The sequence below is a fragment of the Pelodiscus sinensis genome, chromosome 15, assembly GCF_049634645.1.
Source record: "Pelodiscus sinensis isolate JC-2024 chromosome 15, ASM4963464v1, whole genome shotgun sequence".
NCBI classification, from domain to species: Eukaryota; Metazoa; Chordata; order Testudines; family Trionychidae; genus Pelodiscus; species Pelodiscus sinensis.
Window position 1 is genome coordinate 5,246,501 of NC_134725.1, and position 17,158 is coordinate 5,263,658.

The 17,158-nt window shown below is 72.1% G+C and overlaps 1 protein-coding gene across 5 annotated transcripts in view; it reads left to right on the plus strand.

The window, feature by feature from the left end:
- The window catches only part of GAL3ST1 (galactose-3-O-sulfotransferase 1), a 23,645-nt gene extending 6,988 nt beyond the window's left edge, over positions 1–16,657 (plus strand). For 3 of the 5 annotated variants that reach the window (XM_075897905.1, XM_075897902.1, XM_075897906.1), the window contains exons 2-3: positions 7,763–7,896; positions 14,171–16,657. In XM_075897905.1, coding sequence (XP_075754020.1) covers positions 7,763–7,896; positions 14,171–15,320 — 1,284 coding nt within the window. In that variant the 3' untranslated portion in view covers positions 15,321–16,657. Of the gene's footprint in view, positions 1–5,305; positions 5,804–7,762; positions 7,897–14,170 lie in introns of those variants that run through there. The other 2 variants (XM_075897904.1, XM_075897903.1) reach the window with 2 other exon arrangements.
- The last annotated feature ends 501 nt before the right edge of the window (positions 16,658–17,158 follow it).

Consider the following 17,158-nt stretch of genomic DNA (forward strand, 5'->3'; position numbering starts at 1 on the left):
GAATTGAGGGTGGTTTATTGCTCCTCCAGCCCAGCGCAGCACAGATGTAATCTGGTCACAGGAACTGGGGCTAAGAGGTCTCAATGCCCCCCCCTTGAGATAGGGGAGTCCCAGCCCCCTCCCCAGCTCCTTCTTCTCTGCCTTCCATCCAGCAACTAACTAACCCTCTTCCAGCCCTGCCCCCCAGCCAGGGCAGCATCCACCTCCCTTTGTTCCTCTCCATGGGGGGTGTCTGGCCACTGGTTCAACAAGTTTGGCCTTACCTCTGCCTAGCGAGGTTTTCCCTGCTGGGTCTTGCTCCAGACAGCAGGGGTCACCACAGCCCAGCAAGTACCCCCACTACGTCACAGCGGGTGTGCAGGAGGATGCGTGGGGCCTGTGTGCGGTTGTGCGGGAGGATGCGGGGGCTGTGTGCGGGTGTGCGGGAGGATGCGGGAGCTGTGTGCGGGTGTGCGGGAAGATGCGGGGGATGTGTGCGGTTATGTGGGAGGATGCGGGGGCTGTGTGCGGGTGTGCAGGAGGATGCGGGGGGGCTTTGTGCAGGTGTGCGGGAGGATGCGGGGGCTGTGTGCAGGTGTGCGGGAGGATGCGGGGGCTGTGTGCGGGTGTGCGGGAAGTTGTGGGGGCTGTGTGCGGGAGGATGCGGGGGGGCTGTGTGCGGGTGTGTGGGAGGATGCGGGGGGCTGTGTGCGGGTGTGCGGGAGGATGCGGGGGCTGTGTGCGGGTGGATACAGTGGGGTGCATGCGGCAGGGGCGGGGTGTCCGTGCAAGCCACGCGTGTCTCCGGCCGAGGGGGTAGCCGGGCCGTGGGGCAGGCGGCCGGGGCCGTGGTCTCCGTGGGGCCCGCCGTGGCGCTCTCCTTCAGAAGGTGACCTACCTGTGGTAACCCTGGCAATGCCCGGCCCCGTCGTCCTTCAAGGGGCGCCACGGCCCAGGCCGGCTCCCTGCGGGGTTGCATTCACGATTAATCCGCGCAAGGCCCAGGCCCACCCCGGCGGGTGCGCGCCCTCCCAGGCCTGCAGGCGTCTGAGCCTCCCAGCGGCCAGGCCCGGGAGCAGGGGATGACCTGACGCTTCCCCGGGATCCCCCTGCCCGTGGGAACAGGCGGGGATTAGAGACGCCTCTCGCAGAGCCAGGGGGAGCCGGGTCGCTCTGTACCTGCCAAAGCAGCCAGGCGTCCGGCAGCACCTTAGCAGCCGCCGTGGGGCGAGCCCCCTTCATCGGTCGCAGCGGCGCGGAGATCGCAGGGGCTGGGGCCCAGCGACAACGTACAGCAGGAAAAGGAAAGGACGGATCCAGCCTAGGGCCGGCGCTAAGGAGGCTAACCCAGCCGGGGCCGGAGGCCGATGGGAAGATGTGAATAGCAAGAGAGGGAGAGTGGCCTTGGCAGCGCGTTAACCGGTTTCAATCGTTATCCAGGCCTAAGCTGCCTGGCTGGAGCTTGCCGTAGCGCGCTGGTTCCCTCGCTCATCGGGTTTGGACGTTCATCTGGAGGAGGACGGCTACGTCAAAGCCATTACGGCCTGCGCGGGGAGGTTCAATGTCTGCCCCAGGTCTGTGGAGTCGCCAGGCCGGAGGTCTGACGTGTGTCCCTGTGGCAGAGATGGCCGGGCGTGGCCATGGCGGAGGCGTTGCTGGCAGAGAGGGCGGAAGAGCGTGTGCAGGTGGCCGAGGCGCTGGCGTGGTGGGGGCAGTGATGGTGCTGTCCCAGGGTTTGCAGCAGGCAGGTCCCTGTTGGTGCGCGTGGGCGGCGAGGGGCTGTGTGTAGGCGAGGACTGGCCCGTGAGCGGGAGGGACCGAGTTCCAGGACAGGCTGTGGATTCAGTGATGCGCTGGAGGGGTTGTGGGGGTCTGTGATTTTCCTCGTCGGGCCTGTCCCGAAGCAGGGGACGCCTGGTTCCTCGCTTGGCTCTGTCGCTCTGGTTCCTCCCTTCCCCGGGGGGGCATGAACGTTTCAAGAGCTCTCCGTACCGATCCCGTCGGCGTGCCCGGACAGCACAGCGCAAAGAACCGACGGGCACATCAACACCCCGCTGTGCCGGAAACCTACTGACCACTCTTCCTAGCTACGCACCTCCAGCTTCCAGCCGGCACACAGCACATGCTGCACCGCCTACAGCCGGCCCCGACGATACAGCCTCCTTCCTCCTGTCGTTGTGCTGCTGCCTGTGCACCCTGCCTCTGTGATTCCCACACCGCTGCACCCGAGGAAGCCACAAACGCTCAGGCCCTACTCGATCTAAGCTCCCCCGGACTCCTCGTTCTTGCGGAGCCGGGCACCGGCTGCAGGAGGCAGCTGCTGGGTTCACTGCCCGGGTCTGTCCCTGGCCCTGCTGAATAAGGAAGGTAGATGCTTAAAGCCTGGCCCTCCGCAGTGATAATGATGATTAATAATTAACCCTAATGAGCTAGCTCTGACATAGCACTTCCCAGTGACCCGGTCCCAGAGCGCGGGGCTGTCCCTGCACCATGTTAGCGGGAGGGAAGGAGGTGAGCCGGGGCTGGCCATGCAGGCCTGGCTTCGCTCGCGCCCCCCTGTCCAGCCCTTCTGGCTCCCGGGAGCTCTCCAGATGAAAGTGAAAGCAGCGCGGCCCCTCGCACGGCTCAGCACGGCTGCACTGCTCAGCTGCTGGCTGCAGAGCATCGGCCAGGCGTCTGGAGCTGGAGAGTGTTTGGGACGAGCCCGGCCCCGTGGGGAATCCATGCGTACGAATGAGCAAGGCTCTGGAGTCGTGCAGGCACCTCCAGGCTCGCTCGCTTGGTGGGTCGCAGCGCGCTGAGGCACCGTCAGTCTGGCTAGCCCAGTGCGCTCCTGTGCCCCTCGGTCGGGGAGATCCCTTTGTCTCACCACTCGCCCCATGTGTATCTGCACCTCCCCAGCTCCCGTTGGCCATGGATCGCCGTTCCCAGCCAATGGGAGCAGCAGGAAGCGGCACAGACCCAGCCACCGCTTCCCGCAGCTCCTGTTGGTCATGGATCGCCGTTCCCAGCCAATGGGAGCAGCAGGAAGCGGCACAGACCCAGCCACCGCTTCCCGCAGCTCCCGTTGGCCATGGATCGCCGTTCCCAGCCAATGGGAGCAGCAGGAAGCGGCACAGACCCGGCCACCGCTTCCCGCAGCTCCCGTTGGCCATGGATCGCCGTTCCCAGCCAATGGGAGCAGCAGGAAGCGGCACAGACCCAGCCACCGCTTCCCGCAGCTCCCGTTGGCCATGGATCGCCGTTCCCAGCCAATGGGAGCAGCAGGAAGCGGCACAGACCCGGCCACCGCTTCCCGCAGCTCCCGTTGGCCATGGATCGCCGTTCCCAGCCAATGGGAGCAGCAGGAAGCGGCACAGACCCGGCCACCGCTTCCCGCAGCTCCCGTTGGCCATGGATCGCCGTTCCCAGCCAATGGGAGCAGCAGGAAGCGGCACAGACCCGGCCACCGCTTCCCGCAGCTCCCGTTGGCCATGGATCGCCGTTCCCAGCCAATGGGAGCAGCAGGAAGCGGCACAGACCCGGCCACCGCTTCCCGCAGCTCCCGTTGGCCATGGATCGCCGTTCCCAGCCAATGGGAGCAGCAGGAAGCGGCACAGACCCGGCCACCGCTTCCCGCAGCTCCCGTTGGCCATGGATCGCCGTTCCCAGCCAATGGGAGCAGCAGGAAGCGGCACAGACCCGGCCACCGCTTCCCGCAGCTCCCGTTGGCCATGGATCGCCGTTCCCAGCCAATGGGAGCAGCAGGAAGCGGCACAGACCCGGCCACCGCTTCCCGCAGCTCCCGTTGGCCATGGATCGCCGTTCCCAGCCAATGGGAGCAGCAGGAAGCGGCACAGACCCGGCCACCGCTTCCCGCAGCTCCCGTTGGCCATGGATCGCCGTTCCCAGCCAATGGGAGCAGCAGGAAGCGGCACAGACCCGGCCACCGCTTCCCGCAGCTCCCGTTGGCCATGGATCGCCGTTCCCAGCCAATGGGAGCAGCAGGAAGCGGCACAGACCCGGCCACCGCTTCCCGCAGCTCCCGTTGGCCATGGATCGCCGTTCCCAGCCAATGGGAGCAGCAGGAAGCGGCACAGACCCGGCCACCGCTTCCCGCAGCTCCCGTTGGCCATGGATCGCCGTTCCCAGCCAATGGGAGCAGCAGGAAGCGGCACAGACCCGGCCACCGCTTCCCGCAGCTCCAATTGGCTATGGATCGCCGTTCCCAGCCAATGGGAGCAGCAGGAAGTGGCACAGACCCAGCCACCGCTTCCCGCAGCTCCAATTGGCCATGGATCGCCGTTCCCAGCCAATGGGAGCAGCAGGAAGCGGCACAGACCCAGCCACCGCTTACGGCAGCTCCCGTTGGCCATGGATCGCCGTTCCCAGCCAATGGGAGCAGCAGGAAGCGGCACAGACCCAGCCACCGCTTCCCGCAGCTCCCGTTGGCCATGGATCGCCGTTCCCAGCCAATGGGAGCAGCAGGAAGCGGCACAGACCCAGCCACCGCTTCCCGCAGCTCCAATTGGCCATGAACAGGGATCCGCGGCCAATGGGCGCTTCGATGGCCAGGCCCTGGGGAGCTGCAGCTCCGTATAGCAGTGGGGCTCACCCTGGCGGACCGGCTCTGGCCCGGCTCGAGGGGCACACACTCGCCGGCCTGACCCCGATACATTGGGGCAGCGCCGTGCCGTGCCGCTGCCGCTACGGTGCACCTGCTCCCGGGGCGGGTTCCTGTCTATCAGGAGGTAGAAGAACGGGGGCTTGGTGTCTACTCCAGCCCCCGCACTGAAGGCAGCACAAAGTTTGATTAGACTCGAGGTCCCCGCACTGGGGGGCACACCGCCCCACGGAGGGGGAAGGGAGTGCCACCCAGCTCTGCTTCTGGCCTGCTCCAGCTGCCAGCCCCGCCTCTGGGGCCCTGCCCCCCTTCCCCCCATGATTTCAGCCCCCACATTTTGCTGACTTAACTAGCCGGACGGGATGTTTGTCCTAATTCCAGCCTCCACCTCCCGGGCGGTCCACCTGCTCCAGCTCCGGCTCCGCCACGCTCCTCCAGCGGGTGGGGGGCTGGCTCTGCCCGACATCGGGCTGCGGCGTTGGGTGTCCTGTTACCAGCCGCAGCCGGCGGCTCCGTTTACAGGCCCCATGCATTATTCAGCTGGCCTCTCTCCTGCCTCCCCTCTGACAGGCGCCTTGCAAAGGGCTTGCGTTCCCTCTGTTGTTTCCATCCCCGTGCGGAATAAAGCCTAGGCGCACCGAGGCACGTGTGAACGCGCACCGCCGTAGGAACCGGAAAACCTTTGCTCACCAGCGCTGCGGCAGCTGAATCGCTCCGGCTTCCAGGGCACGCTGGGCACGGGCCCTTTTTGCTTCTTGGCCCGGAAGCGGCATCGGGCGTTTGAGTGGCTGATGTCTCTGTGACGTTTTTATCCTCGAAATCGCAGCAAAAGCCGCTCGGCTCGTGGCTGGCTTCCCCCGGGGCTGCGAGCGGAAGGGGCAGTTCCCTCCTGCCGGGGCGCTAGGCGAGGGGTTCAGAGAGTGCCAGCACACATGGACACGGCTGCCCCTCCGCCACTGTGAAAGGGGCAGACCCCCAGATGGAGGGCTGAGAGCTCACGGGCTGCGATCTCCATCGTCGGGCTCCGGGGCACTGCTCGGGAGGGCCCCGGTTCCAGGTCTGTGTGCCGGGCTCAGTCGTGCGAGCAGCGTCCCCTCCCTGGGCAGCCAGTCTCCTTGTGTGACCCAGAGGACAGCAATGCTGCATTGCAGCTCTCACACCCTCGCCGCTCGCTGGGACCCAGAGAACCGTCCCGGGTCCCGGGCAGGCAGCGGCTGGCAGGTGCAGTATCCCGGCGGGGGGAGCAGGAGGGCTGCAGACCCTGGGCGGAGGAGGGGCAGAGTGCTGACCCCACCCCTGCGTGTCAGTGAACCGGGCCGGAGAGCGGCAGGGGCTGTCCCCGGGCCCCAAGGCAAGCCCCTTCCCTGGAGAGCAGGCCAAAGCGCCACGGATTTCCCTGCGGCTGCCTCCTGGGTGCACGTCCCTGGGGAGCGGACGTGCCCTGCCCCAGCCATGCAGACTCCCAGCACCCCGGCCTGCGTGGCTGGCATGCACACGGGGCCCTGGCGACTGCTCAGAGGGGCTCGCGCACACCCAGAGAGCCAGGGTCCCGGCCAGGCCCAGCCCCGGTGGGAGGGCATGTGGGCCAGGCGCTCTCGTGGGGCCGGGCCGTGCACACACAAGGCCAGAGCAGGTGCCCAGGGCGAACCGGGGCAGGTCTGAGCTGGGTGAGAAGAGGAACGTCCGTTTCAGCTGGCCGAGGGTTCCCGGGGCAGCCAGCCCGAATCCCTTTGCGCCAAGGGTCGGGTCGGACACAGGCCTGGCTGGGCCCTTCCTGGGGGCGGTTCGGGAGCCGCCGGGGCGAGAAGGTCGGTGGTTTGGAGCCAGGCTGGCGACGCAAGGAGCAATGCTGGGAAAGCCCTGGGGGCACGGAGAACCTGGAAATGATTGACCGAGCCGTGGGAGCGGGGGCAGGACTGCTCGTCCCGATTCGCACAGCGCCCGAGGGGCCCGGTCTGCAGCCAGCCCAGCGGAGCCCCCGAGGGAGGGAGGGGATCACCCCAGGGCCAGGGGCTCCGCGGCCCGGCCACGCTCAGAGGGACGGGCTGGCCTGGGGGGCTCGGCCCTTGCGTCGGGGCGCGGGCTGTGCGGGGCGGGGCGGGGCGGGCCGGAGACAGCGTGGAGTCCTAGAGCCGGCAGGGGCTGCGAGGGCAGCGAGTCCGGTCCCCTGCCCTGCGGCAGGGCCCGGGCCCTGGAGAGCGACCCGACAGGCGTCTGTCCGGCCTGCCCGCCCTCCCCGGCGCCCGCCCCCTAACGCCCTGTGCCCTCCCCGGCGCCGCCCCCTAACGCCCTGTGCCCTCCCCGGCGCCGCCCCCTAACGCCCTGTGCCCTCCCCGGCGCCTCCCCCTAACGCCCTGTGCCCTCCCCGGCGCCCGCCGCCTAACGCCCTGTGCCCTCCCCGGCGCCCGCCCCCTAACGCCCTGTGCCCTCCCCGGAGCCTCCCCCTAACGCCCTGTGCCCTCCCCGGCGCCCGCCCCCTAACGCCCTGTGCCCTCCCCGGCGCCTCCCCCTAACGCCCTGTGCCCTCCCCGGCGCCTCCCCCTAACGCCCTGTGCCCTCCCCGGCGCCTCCCCCTAACGCCCTGTGCCCTCCCCGGCGCCTCCTCCTAACGCCCTGTGCCCTCCCCGGCGCCCGCCCCCTAACGCCCTGTGCCCTCCCCGGCGCCTCCCCCTAACGCCCTGTGCCCTCCCCGGCGCCCGCCCCCTAACGCCCTGTGCCCTCCCCGGCGCCCGCCCCCTAACGCCCTGTGCCCTCCCCGGAGCCTCCCCCTAACGCCCTGTGCCCTCCCCGGAGCCTCCCCCTAACGCCCTGTGCCCTCCCCGGCGCCTCCCCCCTAACGCCCTGTGCCCTCCCCGGCGCCTCCCCCTAACGCCCTGTGCCCTCCCCGGAGCCTCCCCCTAACGCCCTGTGCCCTCCCCGGCGCCCGCCCCCTAACGCCCTGTGCCCTCCCCGGTGCCCACCCCCTAACGCCCTGTGCCCTCCCCGGCGCCCGCCCCCTAACGCCCTGTGCCCTCCCCGGAGCCTCCCCCTAACGCCCTGTGCCCTCCCCGGCGCCTCCCCCCTAACGCCCTGTGCCCTCCCCGGCGCCTCCCCCTAACGCCCTGTACCCTCCCCGGCGCCTCCCCCTAACGCCCTGTGCCCTCCCCGGCGCCTCCCCCTAATGCCCTGTGCCCTCCGCAGGTGCCCGTCATGCCGCCGACGCAGAGGCCCTGCAGGTCCGTGGGCAAGGGGCTGGCGCTGGGCACGGTGCTGACCAGCCTCATGCTGCTGCTGTATTCGTACGTCGGGGCGCCCCCGCACGCCGGCACCAGGCAGTGAGTGACCCCCGCGGCCCCTCGGCCCCCCCCCCCGCCTGCCACAGGGCCTGCCCCCCCCCGCGGCCCCTCGGCCCCCCCCCGCCTGCCACAGGGCCTGCCCCCCCCGCGGCCCCTCGGCCCCCCCCGCCTGCCACAGGGCCTGCCCCCCCCGCCGCCCCTCGGCCCCCCCCGCCACAGGGCCTGCCCCCCCACGGCCCCTCGGCCCCCCCGCCTGCCACAGGGCCTGCCCCCCCCGCGGCCCCTCGGCCCCCCCCGCCTGCCACAGGGCCTGCCCCCACCGCGGCCCCTCGGCCCCCCCCCGCCTGCCACAGGGCCTGCCCCCCCGCGGCCCCTCGGCCCCCCCCGCCTGCCACAGGGCCTGCCCCCACCGCGGCCCCTCGGCCCCCCCCCCCGCCTGCCACAGGGCCTGCCCCCCCCACGGCCCCTCGGCCCCCCCCGCCTGGCACAGGGCCTGCCCCCCCGCGGCACCTCGGCCCCCCCCGCCTGCCACAGGGCCTGCCCCCCTGCGGCCCCTCGGCCCCCCCCGCCTGCCACAGGGCCTGCCCCCCCGCGGCCCCTCGGCCCCCCCCGCCTGCCACAGGGCCTGCCCCCCCGCGGCCCCTCGGGCCCCCCGCCTGCCACAGGGCCTGCCCCCCCGCGGCCCCTCGGCCCCCCCGCAGCCCCTCGGCCCCCCCCCGCCTGCCACAGGGCCTGCCCCCCCCGCGGCCCCTCGGCCCCCCCGCCTGCCACAGGGCCTGCCCCCCCCGCGGCCCCTCGGCTCCCCCCCGCCTGCCACAGGGCCTGCCCCCCTGCGGCCCCTCGGGCCCCCCCGCCTGCCACAGGGCCTGCCCCCCCGCAGCCCCTCGGCCCCCCCCGCCTGCCACAGGGCCTGCCCCCCCCGCGGCCCCTCGGCCCCCCCGCCTGCCACAGGGCCTGCCCCCCCCGCGGCCCCTCGGCTCCCCCCCGCCTGCCACAGGGCCTGCCCCCCTGCGGCCCCTCGGGCCCCCCCGCCTGCCACAGGGCCTGCCCCCCCCGCGGCCCCTCGGCCCCCCCCGCCTGCCACAGGGCCTGCCCCCCCTGCAGCCCCTCGGCCCCCCCCCGCCTGCCACAGGGCCGTCCCCCCCGCGGCCCCTCGGCCCCCCCCCCCGCCTGCCACAGGGCCTGCCCCCCCGCGGCCCCTCGGCCCCCCCCGCCTGCCACAGGGCCTGCCCCCCCCGCAGCCCCTCGGCCCCCCCCCCGCCTGCCACAGGGCCGTCCCCCCCACGGCCCCTCGGCCCCCCCCACCTGCCACAGGGCCGCCCCCCCCCGCGGCCCCTCGGGCCCCCCCGCCTGCCACAGGGCCTGCCCCCCCGCGGCCCCTCGGCCCCCCACCGCCTGCCACAGGGCCTGCCCCCCCCGGCAAACCCTCGGCCCCCCCCGCCTGCCACAGGGCCTGCCCCCCGGACAGCCTGCCTGCCGCCCCCAACCTGGCATGGGGGAGTCCCCTCCCACAGGACCCACCCCCTCCTGGAAAGACCCCCAGTGCTGCCAGAAGGGGTCTGTGGACAGGCCCGGCCCCCCAGTGCTGCCGGAAGGGGTCTGTGGACAGGCCCGGCCCCCCAGCGCTGCCGGAAGGGGTCTGTGGACAGGCCCGGCCCCCCAGTGCTGCTGGAAGGGTCTGTGGACAGGCCTGGCCCCCCAGTGCTGCCGGAAGGGGTCTGTGGACAGGCCTGGCCCCCCAGCGCTGCCGGAAGGGGTCTGTGGACAGGCCTGGCCCCCCAGCACTGCCGGAAGGGGTCTGTGGACAGGCCTGGCCCCCCAGCGCTGCCGGAAGGGGTCTGTGGACAGGCCTGGCCCCCCAGTGCTGCCGGAAGGGGTCTGTGGACAGGCCTGGCCCCCCAGCGCTGCCGGAAGGGGTCTGTGGACGGGCCTGGCCCCCCAGTGCTGCCGGAAGGGTCTGTGGACGGGCCTGGCCCCCCAGCACTGCCGGAAGGGGTCTGTGGACAGGCCTGGCCCCCCAGCGCTGCCGGAAGGGGTCTGTGGACAGGCCTGGCCCCCCAGTGCTGCCGGAAGGGGTCTGTGGACAGGCCTGGCCCCCCAGCGCTGCCGGAAGGGGTCTGTGGACAGGCCTGGCCCCCCAGCGCTGCCGGAAGGGGTCTGTGGACAGGCCTGGCCCCCCAGTGCTGCCGGAAGGGGTCTGTGGACAGGCCTGGCCCCCCAGCGCTGCCGGAAGGGGTCTGTGGACGGGCCTGGCCCCCCAGTGCTGCCGGAAGGGTCTGTGGACGGGCCTGGCCCCCCAGCACTGCCGGAAGGGGTCTGTGGACAGGCCTGGCCCCCCAGCACTGCCGGAAGGGGTCTGTGGACAGGCCTGGCCCCCCAGCGCTGCCGGAAGGGGTCTGTGGACAGGCCTGGCCCCCCAGTGCTGCCGGAAGGGGTCTGTGGACAGGCCCGGCCCCCCAGTGCTGCCGGAAGGGTCTGTGGATGGGCCTGGCCCCCCAGCACTGCCGGAAGGGGTCTGTGGACAGGCCTGGCCCCCCAGCACTGCCGGAAGGGGTCTGTGGACAGGCCTGGCCCCCCAGCGCTGCCGGAAGGGGTCTGTGGACAGGCCTGGCCCCCCAGTGCTGCCGGAAGGGGTCTGTGGACAGGCCTGGCCCCCCAGTGCTGCCGGAAGGGTCTGTGGACAGGCCTGGCCCCCCAGCACTGCCGGAAGGGGTCTGTGGACAGGCCTGGCCCCCCAGCACTGCTGGAAGGGTCTGTGGACAGGCCTGGCCCCCCAGCGCTGCCGGAAGGGGTCTGTGGACAGGCCCGGCCCCCCAGTGCTGCCGGAAGGGGTCTGTGGACAGGCCTGGCCCCCCAGCGCTGCCGGAAGGGGTCTGTGGACAGGCCTGGCCCCCCAGCACTGCCGGAAGGGGTCTGTGGACAGGCCCGGCCCCCCAGCGCTGCCGGAAGGGTCTGTGGACAGGCCCGGCCCCCCAGCGCTGCCGGAAGGGGTCTGTGGACAGGCCTGGCCCCCCAGCACTGCCGGAAGGGGTCTGTGGACAGGCCCGGCCCCCCAGCGCTGCCGGAAGGGTCTGTGGACAGGCCCGGCCCCCCAGCGCTGCCGGAAGGGGTCTGTGGACAGGCCTGGCCCCCCAGCGCTGCCGGAAGGGTCTGTGGACAGGCCCGGCCCCCCAGCGCTGCCGGAAGGGTCTGTGGACGGGCCTGGCCCCCCAGTGCTGCCGGAAGGGTCTGTGGACGGGCCTGGCCCCCCAGCGCTGCCGGAAGGGTCTGTGGACGGGCCTGGCCCCCCAGTGCTGCCGGAAGGGTCTGTGGACGGGCCTGGCCCCCCAGCACTGCCGGAAGGGGTCTGTGGACAGGCCTGGCCCCCCAGCGCTGCCGGAAGGGGTCTGTGGACAGGCCTGGCCCCCCAGCACTGCCGGAAGGGGTCTGTGGACAGGCCTGGCCCCCCAGCACTGCCGGAAGGGGTCTGTGGACAGGCCCGGCCCCCCAGCGCTGCCGGAAGGGTCTGTGGACGGGCCTGGCCCCCCAGTGCTGCCGGAAGGGTCTGTGGACGGGCCTGGCCCCCCAGCACTGCCGGAAGGGGTCTGTGGACAGGCCTGGCCCCCCAGCGCTGCCGGAAGGGGTCTGTGGACAGGCCTGGCCCCCCAGCGCTGCCGGAAGGGTCTGTGGACAGGCCTGGCCCCCCAGCGCTGCCGGAAGGGTCTGTGGACAGGCCTGGCCCCCCAGTGCTGCTGGAAGGGGTCTGTGAACAGGCCCGGCCCCCCAGCGCTGCCGGAAGGGGTCTGTGGACAGGCCTGGCCCCCCAGCACTGCCGGAAGGGTCTGTGGACAGGCCTGGCCCCCCAGCGCTGCCGGAAGGGTCTGTGGACAGGCCTGGCCCCCCAGCGCTGCCGGAAGGGTCTGTGGACAGGCCTGGCCCCCCAGCGCTGCCGGAAGGGTCTGTGGACAGGCCTGGCCCCCCAGCGCTGCCGGAAGGGTCTGTGGACAGGCCCGGCCCCCCAGTGCTGCCGGAAGGGTCTGTGGACAGGCCTGGCCCCCCAGCGCTGCCGGAAGGGTCTGTGGATGGGCCCAGCCCCACAGCGCTGCCGGAAGGGGTCTGTGGACAGGCCCGGCCCCCCAGCGCTGCCGGAAGGGTCTGTGGACAGGCCTGGCCCCCCAGCGCTGCCGGAAGGGGTCTGTGGACAGGCCCGGCCCCCCAGCGCTGCCGGAAGGGTCTGTGGACAGGCCCGGCCCCCCAGCGCTGCCGGAAGGGGTCTGTGGACAGGCCTGGCCCCCCAGTGCTGCCGGAAGGGTCTGTGGACAGGCCTGGCCCCCCAGCACTGCCGGAAGGGGTCTGTGGACAGGCCTGGCCCCCCAGCACTGCCGGAAGGGTCTGTGGACAGGCCTGGCCCCCCAGCACTGCCGGAAGGGTCTGTGGACAGGCCCGGCCCCCCAGCGCAGCCGGAAGGGTCTGTGGACAGGCCTGGCCCCCCAGCGCTGCCGGAAGGGGTCTGTGGACAGGCCCGGCCCCCCAGCGCTGCCGGAAGGGTCTGTGGACAGGCCCGGCCCCCCAGCGCTGCCGGAAGGGTCTGTGGACAGGCCCGGCCCCCCAGCGCTGCCGGAAGGGTCTGTGAACAGGCCCGGCCCCCCAGCGCTGCCGGAAGGGTCTGTGAACAGGCCCGGCCCCCCAGCGCTGCCGGAAGGGTCTGTGGACAGGCCCGGCCCCCCAGCGCTGCCGGAAGGGTCTGTGGACAGGCCCGGCCCCCCAGCGCTGCCGGAAGGGTCTGTGGACAGGCCCGGCCCCCCAGCGCTGCCGGAAGGGGTCTGTGGACAGGCCCGGCCCCCCAGCGCTGCCGGAAGGGGTCTGTGGACAGGCCTGGCCCCCCAGCGCTGCCGGAAGGGTCTGTGGACAGGCCTGGCCCCCCAGTGCTGCCGGAAGGGTCTGTGGACAGGCCTGGCCCCCCAGCGCTGCCGGAAGGGTCTGTGGACAGGCCTGGCCCCCCAGTGCTGCCGGAAGGGTCTGTGGACAGGCCTGGCCCCCCAGCACTGCCGGAAGGGTCTGTGGACAGGCCTGGCCCCCCAGCGCTGCCGGAAGGGTCTGTGGACAGGCCCGGCCCCCCAGCGCTGCCGGAAGGGTCTGTGGACAGGCCCGGCCCCCCAGCGCTGCCGGAAGGGGTCTGTGGACAGGCCCGGCCCCCCAGCGCTGCCGGAAGGGGTCTGTGGACAGGCCCGGCCCCCCAGCGCTGCCGGAAGGGTCTGTGGACAGGCCCGGCCCCCCAGCGCTGCCGGAAGGGTCTGTGGACAGGCCCGGCCCCCCAGCGCTGCCGGAAGGGGTCTGTGGACAGGCCCGGCCCCCCAGCGCTGCCGGAAGGGGTCTGTGGACAGGCCCGGCCCCCCAGCGCTGCCGGAAGGGGTCTGTGGACAGGCCTGGCCCCCCAGCGCTGCCGGAAGGGGTCTGTGGACAGGCCTGGCCCCCCAGCGCTGCCGGAAGGGTCTGTGGACAGGCCTGGCCCCCCAGCACTGCCGGAAGGGTCTGTGGACAGGCCCGGCCCCCCAGCGCTGCCGGAAGGGTCTGTGGACAGGCCCGGCCCCCCAGCGCTGCCGGAAGGGTCTGTGGACAGGCCCGGCCCCCCAGCGCTGCCGGAAGGGTCTGTGGACAGGCCCGGCCCCCCAGCGCTGCCGGAAGGGTCTGTGGACAGGCCCGGCCCCCCAGCGCTGCCGGAAGGGTCTGTGGACAGGCCCGGCCCCCCAGCGCTGCCGGAAGGGGTCTGTGGACAGGCCCGGCCCCCCAGCACTGCCGGAAGGGGTCTGTGGACAGGCCCGGCCCCCCAGCACTGCCGGAAGGGTCTGTGGACAGGCCCGGCCCCCCAGCGCTGCCGGAAGGGGTCTGTGGACAGGCCCGGCCCCCCAGCGCAGCCGGAAGGGGTCTGTGGACAGGCCCGGCCCCCCAGCGCTGCCGGAAGGGTCTGTGGACAGGCCCGGCCCCCCAGCGCAGCCGGAAGGGTCTGTGGACAGGCCCGGCCCCCCAGCGCAGCCGGAAGGGTCTGTGGACAGGCCCGGCCCCCCAGCGCTGCCGGAAGGGTCTGTGGACAGGCCCGGCCCCCCAGCGCTGCCGGAAGGGGTCTGTGGACAGGCCCGGCCCCCCAGCGCAGCCGGAAGGGTCTGTGGACAGGCCCGGCCCCCCAGCGCTGCCGGAAGGGGTCTGTGAACAGGCCTGGCCCCCCAGTGCTGCCGGAAGGGGTCTGTGAACAGGCCCGGCCCCCCAGCGCAGCCGGAAGGGTCTGTGGACAGGCCTGGCCAGCCCCCCGACGTGCGTGTTCTTTCCTTCCCTGCAGGATTCCCGTGCCGTACTCCTGCTCCTCCTCCCCTGCCCGGTCCAGGGCGCCCGTGGCGGCTAACCGGTCGCTCGGGGCCCCGGGGCCGGCCTGCCTGCCCAAGCTGGACATCATGTTCCTGAAGACCCACAAGACGGCCAGCAGCACCGTGCTCAACATCCTGTTCCGCTTCGGCGAGAAGCACCGGCTGAAGTTCGCCTTCCCGCGCGGGCGCAACGACTTCTACTACCCCTCCTTCTTCCAGCGCAGCCAGGTGCGGGGCTACCGGCCCGGCGCCTGCTTCAACGTCATCTGCAACCACATGCGCTTGCGGTACGAGGAGGTGCGCCCGCTGCTGCCGGCCGGCGCCGCCTTCGTGACGGTGCTGCGCGACCCCGCCTACCTCTTCGAGTCCTCCTTCCACTACTTCGGGCGCGTGGTGCCGCTCACCTGGGCGCTGCCGGGCGAGGACAAGCTGGCCGAGTTCCTGCGCGCCCCCGGGCACTACTACGACCCCGGCGGCTTCAACGCCCACTACCTGCGGAACCTGCTCTCCTTCGACCTGGGCTACGACAGCGGCCTGAGCCCCGCCAGCCCCGCGGCCGAGCAGGCCCTGCAGGACATCGGGCGGCGCTTCCACCTGGTCATGCTGCTGGAGCACTTCGACGAGTCGCTGGTGCTGCTGCGGGACCTGCTGTGCTGGGAGCTCGAGGACATCCTGTACTTCAAGCTCAACGCCCGCAAGGACTCCACCGTGTCCCGGCTGACGGGCGAGCTCTACGACCAGGCCACCGCCTGGAACCGGCTGGACGCCCGGCTCTACCGCCACTTCAACGCCAGCTTCTGGCGCAAGGTGGAGGCCTACGGGCGGGCGCGCATGGCCCGGGACGTGGCCGAGCTGCGGCGGGAGAACGAGCGCATGCGGAGCATCTGCATCGACGGGGGGCGCCCCGTGGACGCCAGCGCCATCCAGGAGCCCTCCATGCAGCCCTGGCAGCCGCTGGGCCAGAAGTCCATCGTGGGCTACAACCTGAAGAAGAGGATCAGCAAGAAGCACCGCAAGCTGTGCCGCAAGATGCTGACGCCCGAGCTGCAGTACATGAGCGACCTGGGCGCCGACCTGTGGCTCACCAAACTCTGGAGCCGCGTGCGGGACTTCCTGCAGTGGTAACATGGGGCGGCCCTCCCGGCTCCTCCCGCGCCGCCCCGCTTCTCCCCGCCTCCGGGTGCGGAGCTGGCGCCGGCGCCGCGGGGGGAGCCCGGCTCCCGCGCCCCCCGGGGACAGGAGGGAAGAGCCCCGGAGACCTGCAGGCGGAGACGCGCTGGGCTCCCTCTCGTCCCACCTGCACCCCAGCGCCCCTCTCGGGGGCTCCCCTGGGCTCCGCCGCCCCCGCTCCATCCTCAGGCCCCGCGGGTGTCTAGCATGGCCCCTGGCCCAGCTGAGGGCAGGAGGCGGGACACTGCCCCCAGCCCCGGGCTTTCCCCAATTGTCTGGGCCTTGCTTTCCCAGGGGTTCGCTTGCTTCTGGAGGGGGTAGCTTCCCCTCCGGGCAATAGCAGCGTAGCTGGGGGCTGGGGTGCGGACACACGCGGTGTCTGTGTGCGCCCCAGCCCCCCCCCCGGGAACAGCCGGCCCGCCTGTAAGACAGCGAGTCTCCAGTCTGCTAGTTGGGCTCTGCGTGCCTGTTGCACTCCGTGTGTGAATGTCGCCCGTGTGTGTGTTGAGCTGCACAAGTGACACCAGACAACACTGTCAACCCCAGAGCCAGCCGTTTGCACTGATTGTCCGGCCTCGCGGCTGTCCGTTCCCCCGCGGCCGTATGCCGTCCGGGTGTGTCTCCGTGCCGGCGTGGGGGTCTCCGGCCGGCACTGCCTCAGACCGGTCCATATCGGGGACCAGCGTGTCCCCTTCATCACACTGCTTCTCCCAGAGCCATCCTGCGTGGCTGTCCCCGGCTCCTCGTTCGGCCGCTGCGGGTGTCTCCACTAATCGCACTGCCTCGGGGGGGTTCGCTGGCCACGGTCAGCTCCCAGGCCCACGGCTGCAGTCGCCCTGTGTCTCACTCCCCGACGCCAGCCTGGCCTCCGTGCTCCCGTTGGGCCATGGCCGACTGGTCCCCAGCGGGGCACAGCCTGTTCCTCTCCTGCCCCAGTTCGAGGATCCCCTGAGCGGTGGATCTGGTGAGAACCGGGGCAGCGTGTTCCCTGTTCTGTGCTGGGCGGGGGGGAGTCCTGCGGGCAGCGTCAGGGATGGGAAAAGCCACAGCCCGCCCTGAAGGCACCGCACCGGTGGGATCAGGGATCCTCCTGCACAGCCCACGCGTAGCCCCAGACCTTGCGGGCCGGCTGCTCCCTTCCTCTGCCGGCCGCAGCCCCGGGGGTCCCCTCGCTCTTCCCCGGCCCCGGGGCGCTGACGGTCTGCTCGGCCCGGCAAGCCAAGGAGAAGGGGCGTTGTGGATATTTGTACTGTACGTGTGGCAGGTTTGAATACATGAACTGTTCCGCTGTTCTCGTGAGGCCTGTGTCTTCTGCCCCAGTAGCTGTGCAGACGCTGACCCTCTGGGTGCAGCAGCGACGCTCCCCCGAATCAGGTTCACCCATGTGCGGAATAATTTTGTGGTGCGCACCGAGGCCTGTGTGAATGTGCACCACCAGGAGACACACAAACCTAAGTGTGGCCGCTCTGCTCATCAGCTGGCCAGCCTCCGAATCGCTCCTGAGCGGCTGCCCCAGCGCCCAGCTCACAGGGACCTGGCCAGCAGATTGGTTTCCTTTCCCCCTAGGGCCTGACCTGCCCCTGCAGTTCCCCTGCTGGTGCCTGGTTGGGAGCCGTTCCCCGTGAGTCTCACCCCAGCGCCTGCCTGCTGGCGCCCTACCCTGGGCAGGGCCCAGAAACCCTCCAGCACGGGCCTGGCCTGGCCGGGTATGAAGCCCAGCGGTGCTGCGCCCTGGGGTGGGCAGGCCTGGTCCCGGTGTGGAGGCTCTGGGTTGGCCCAGGGGGTCTGCACGC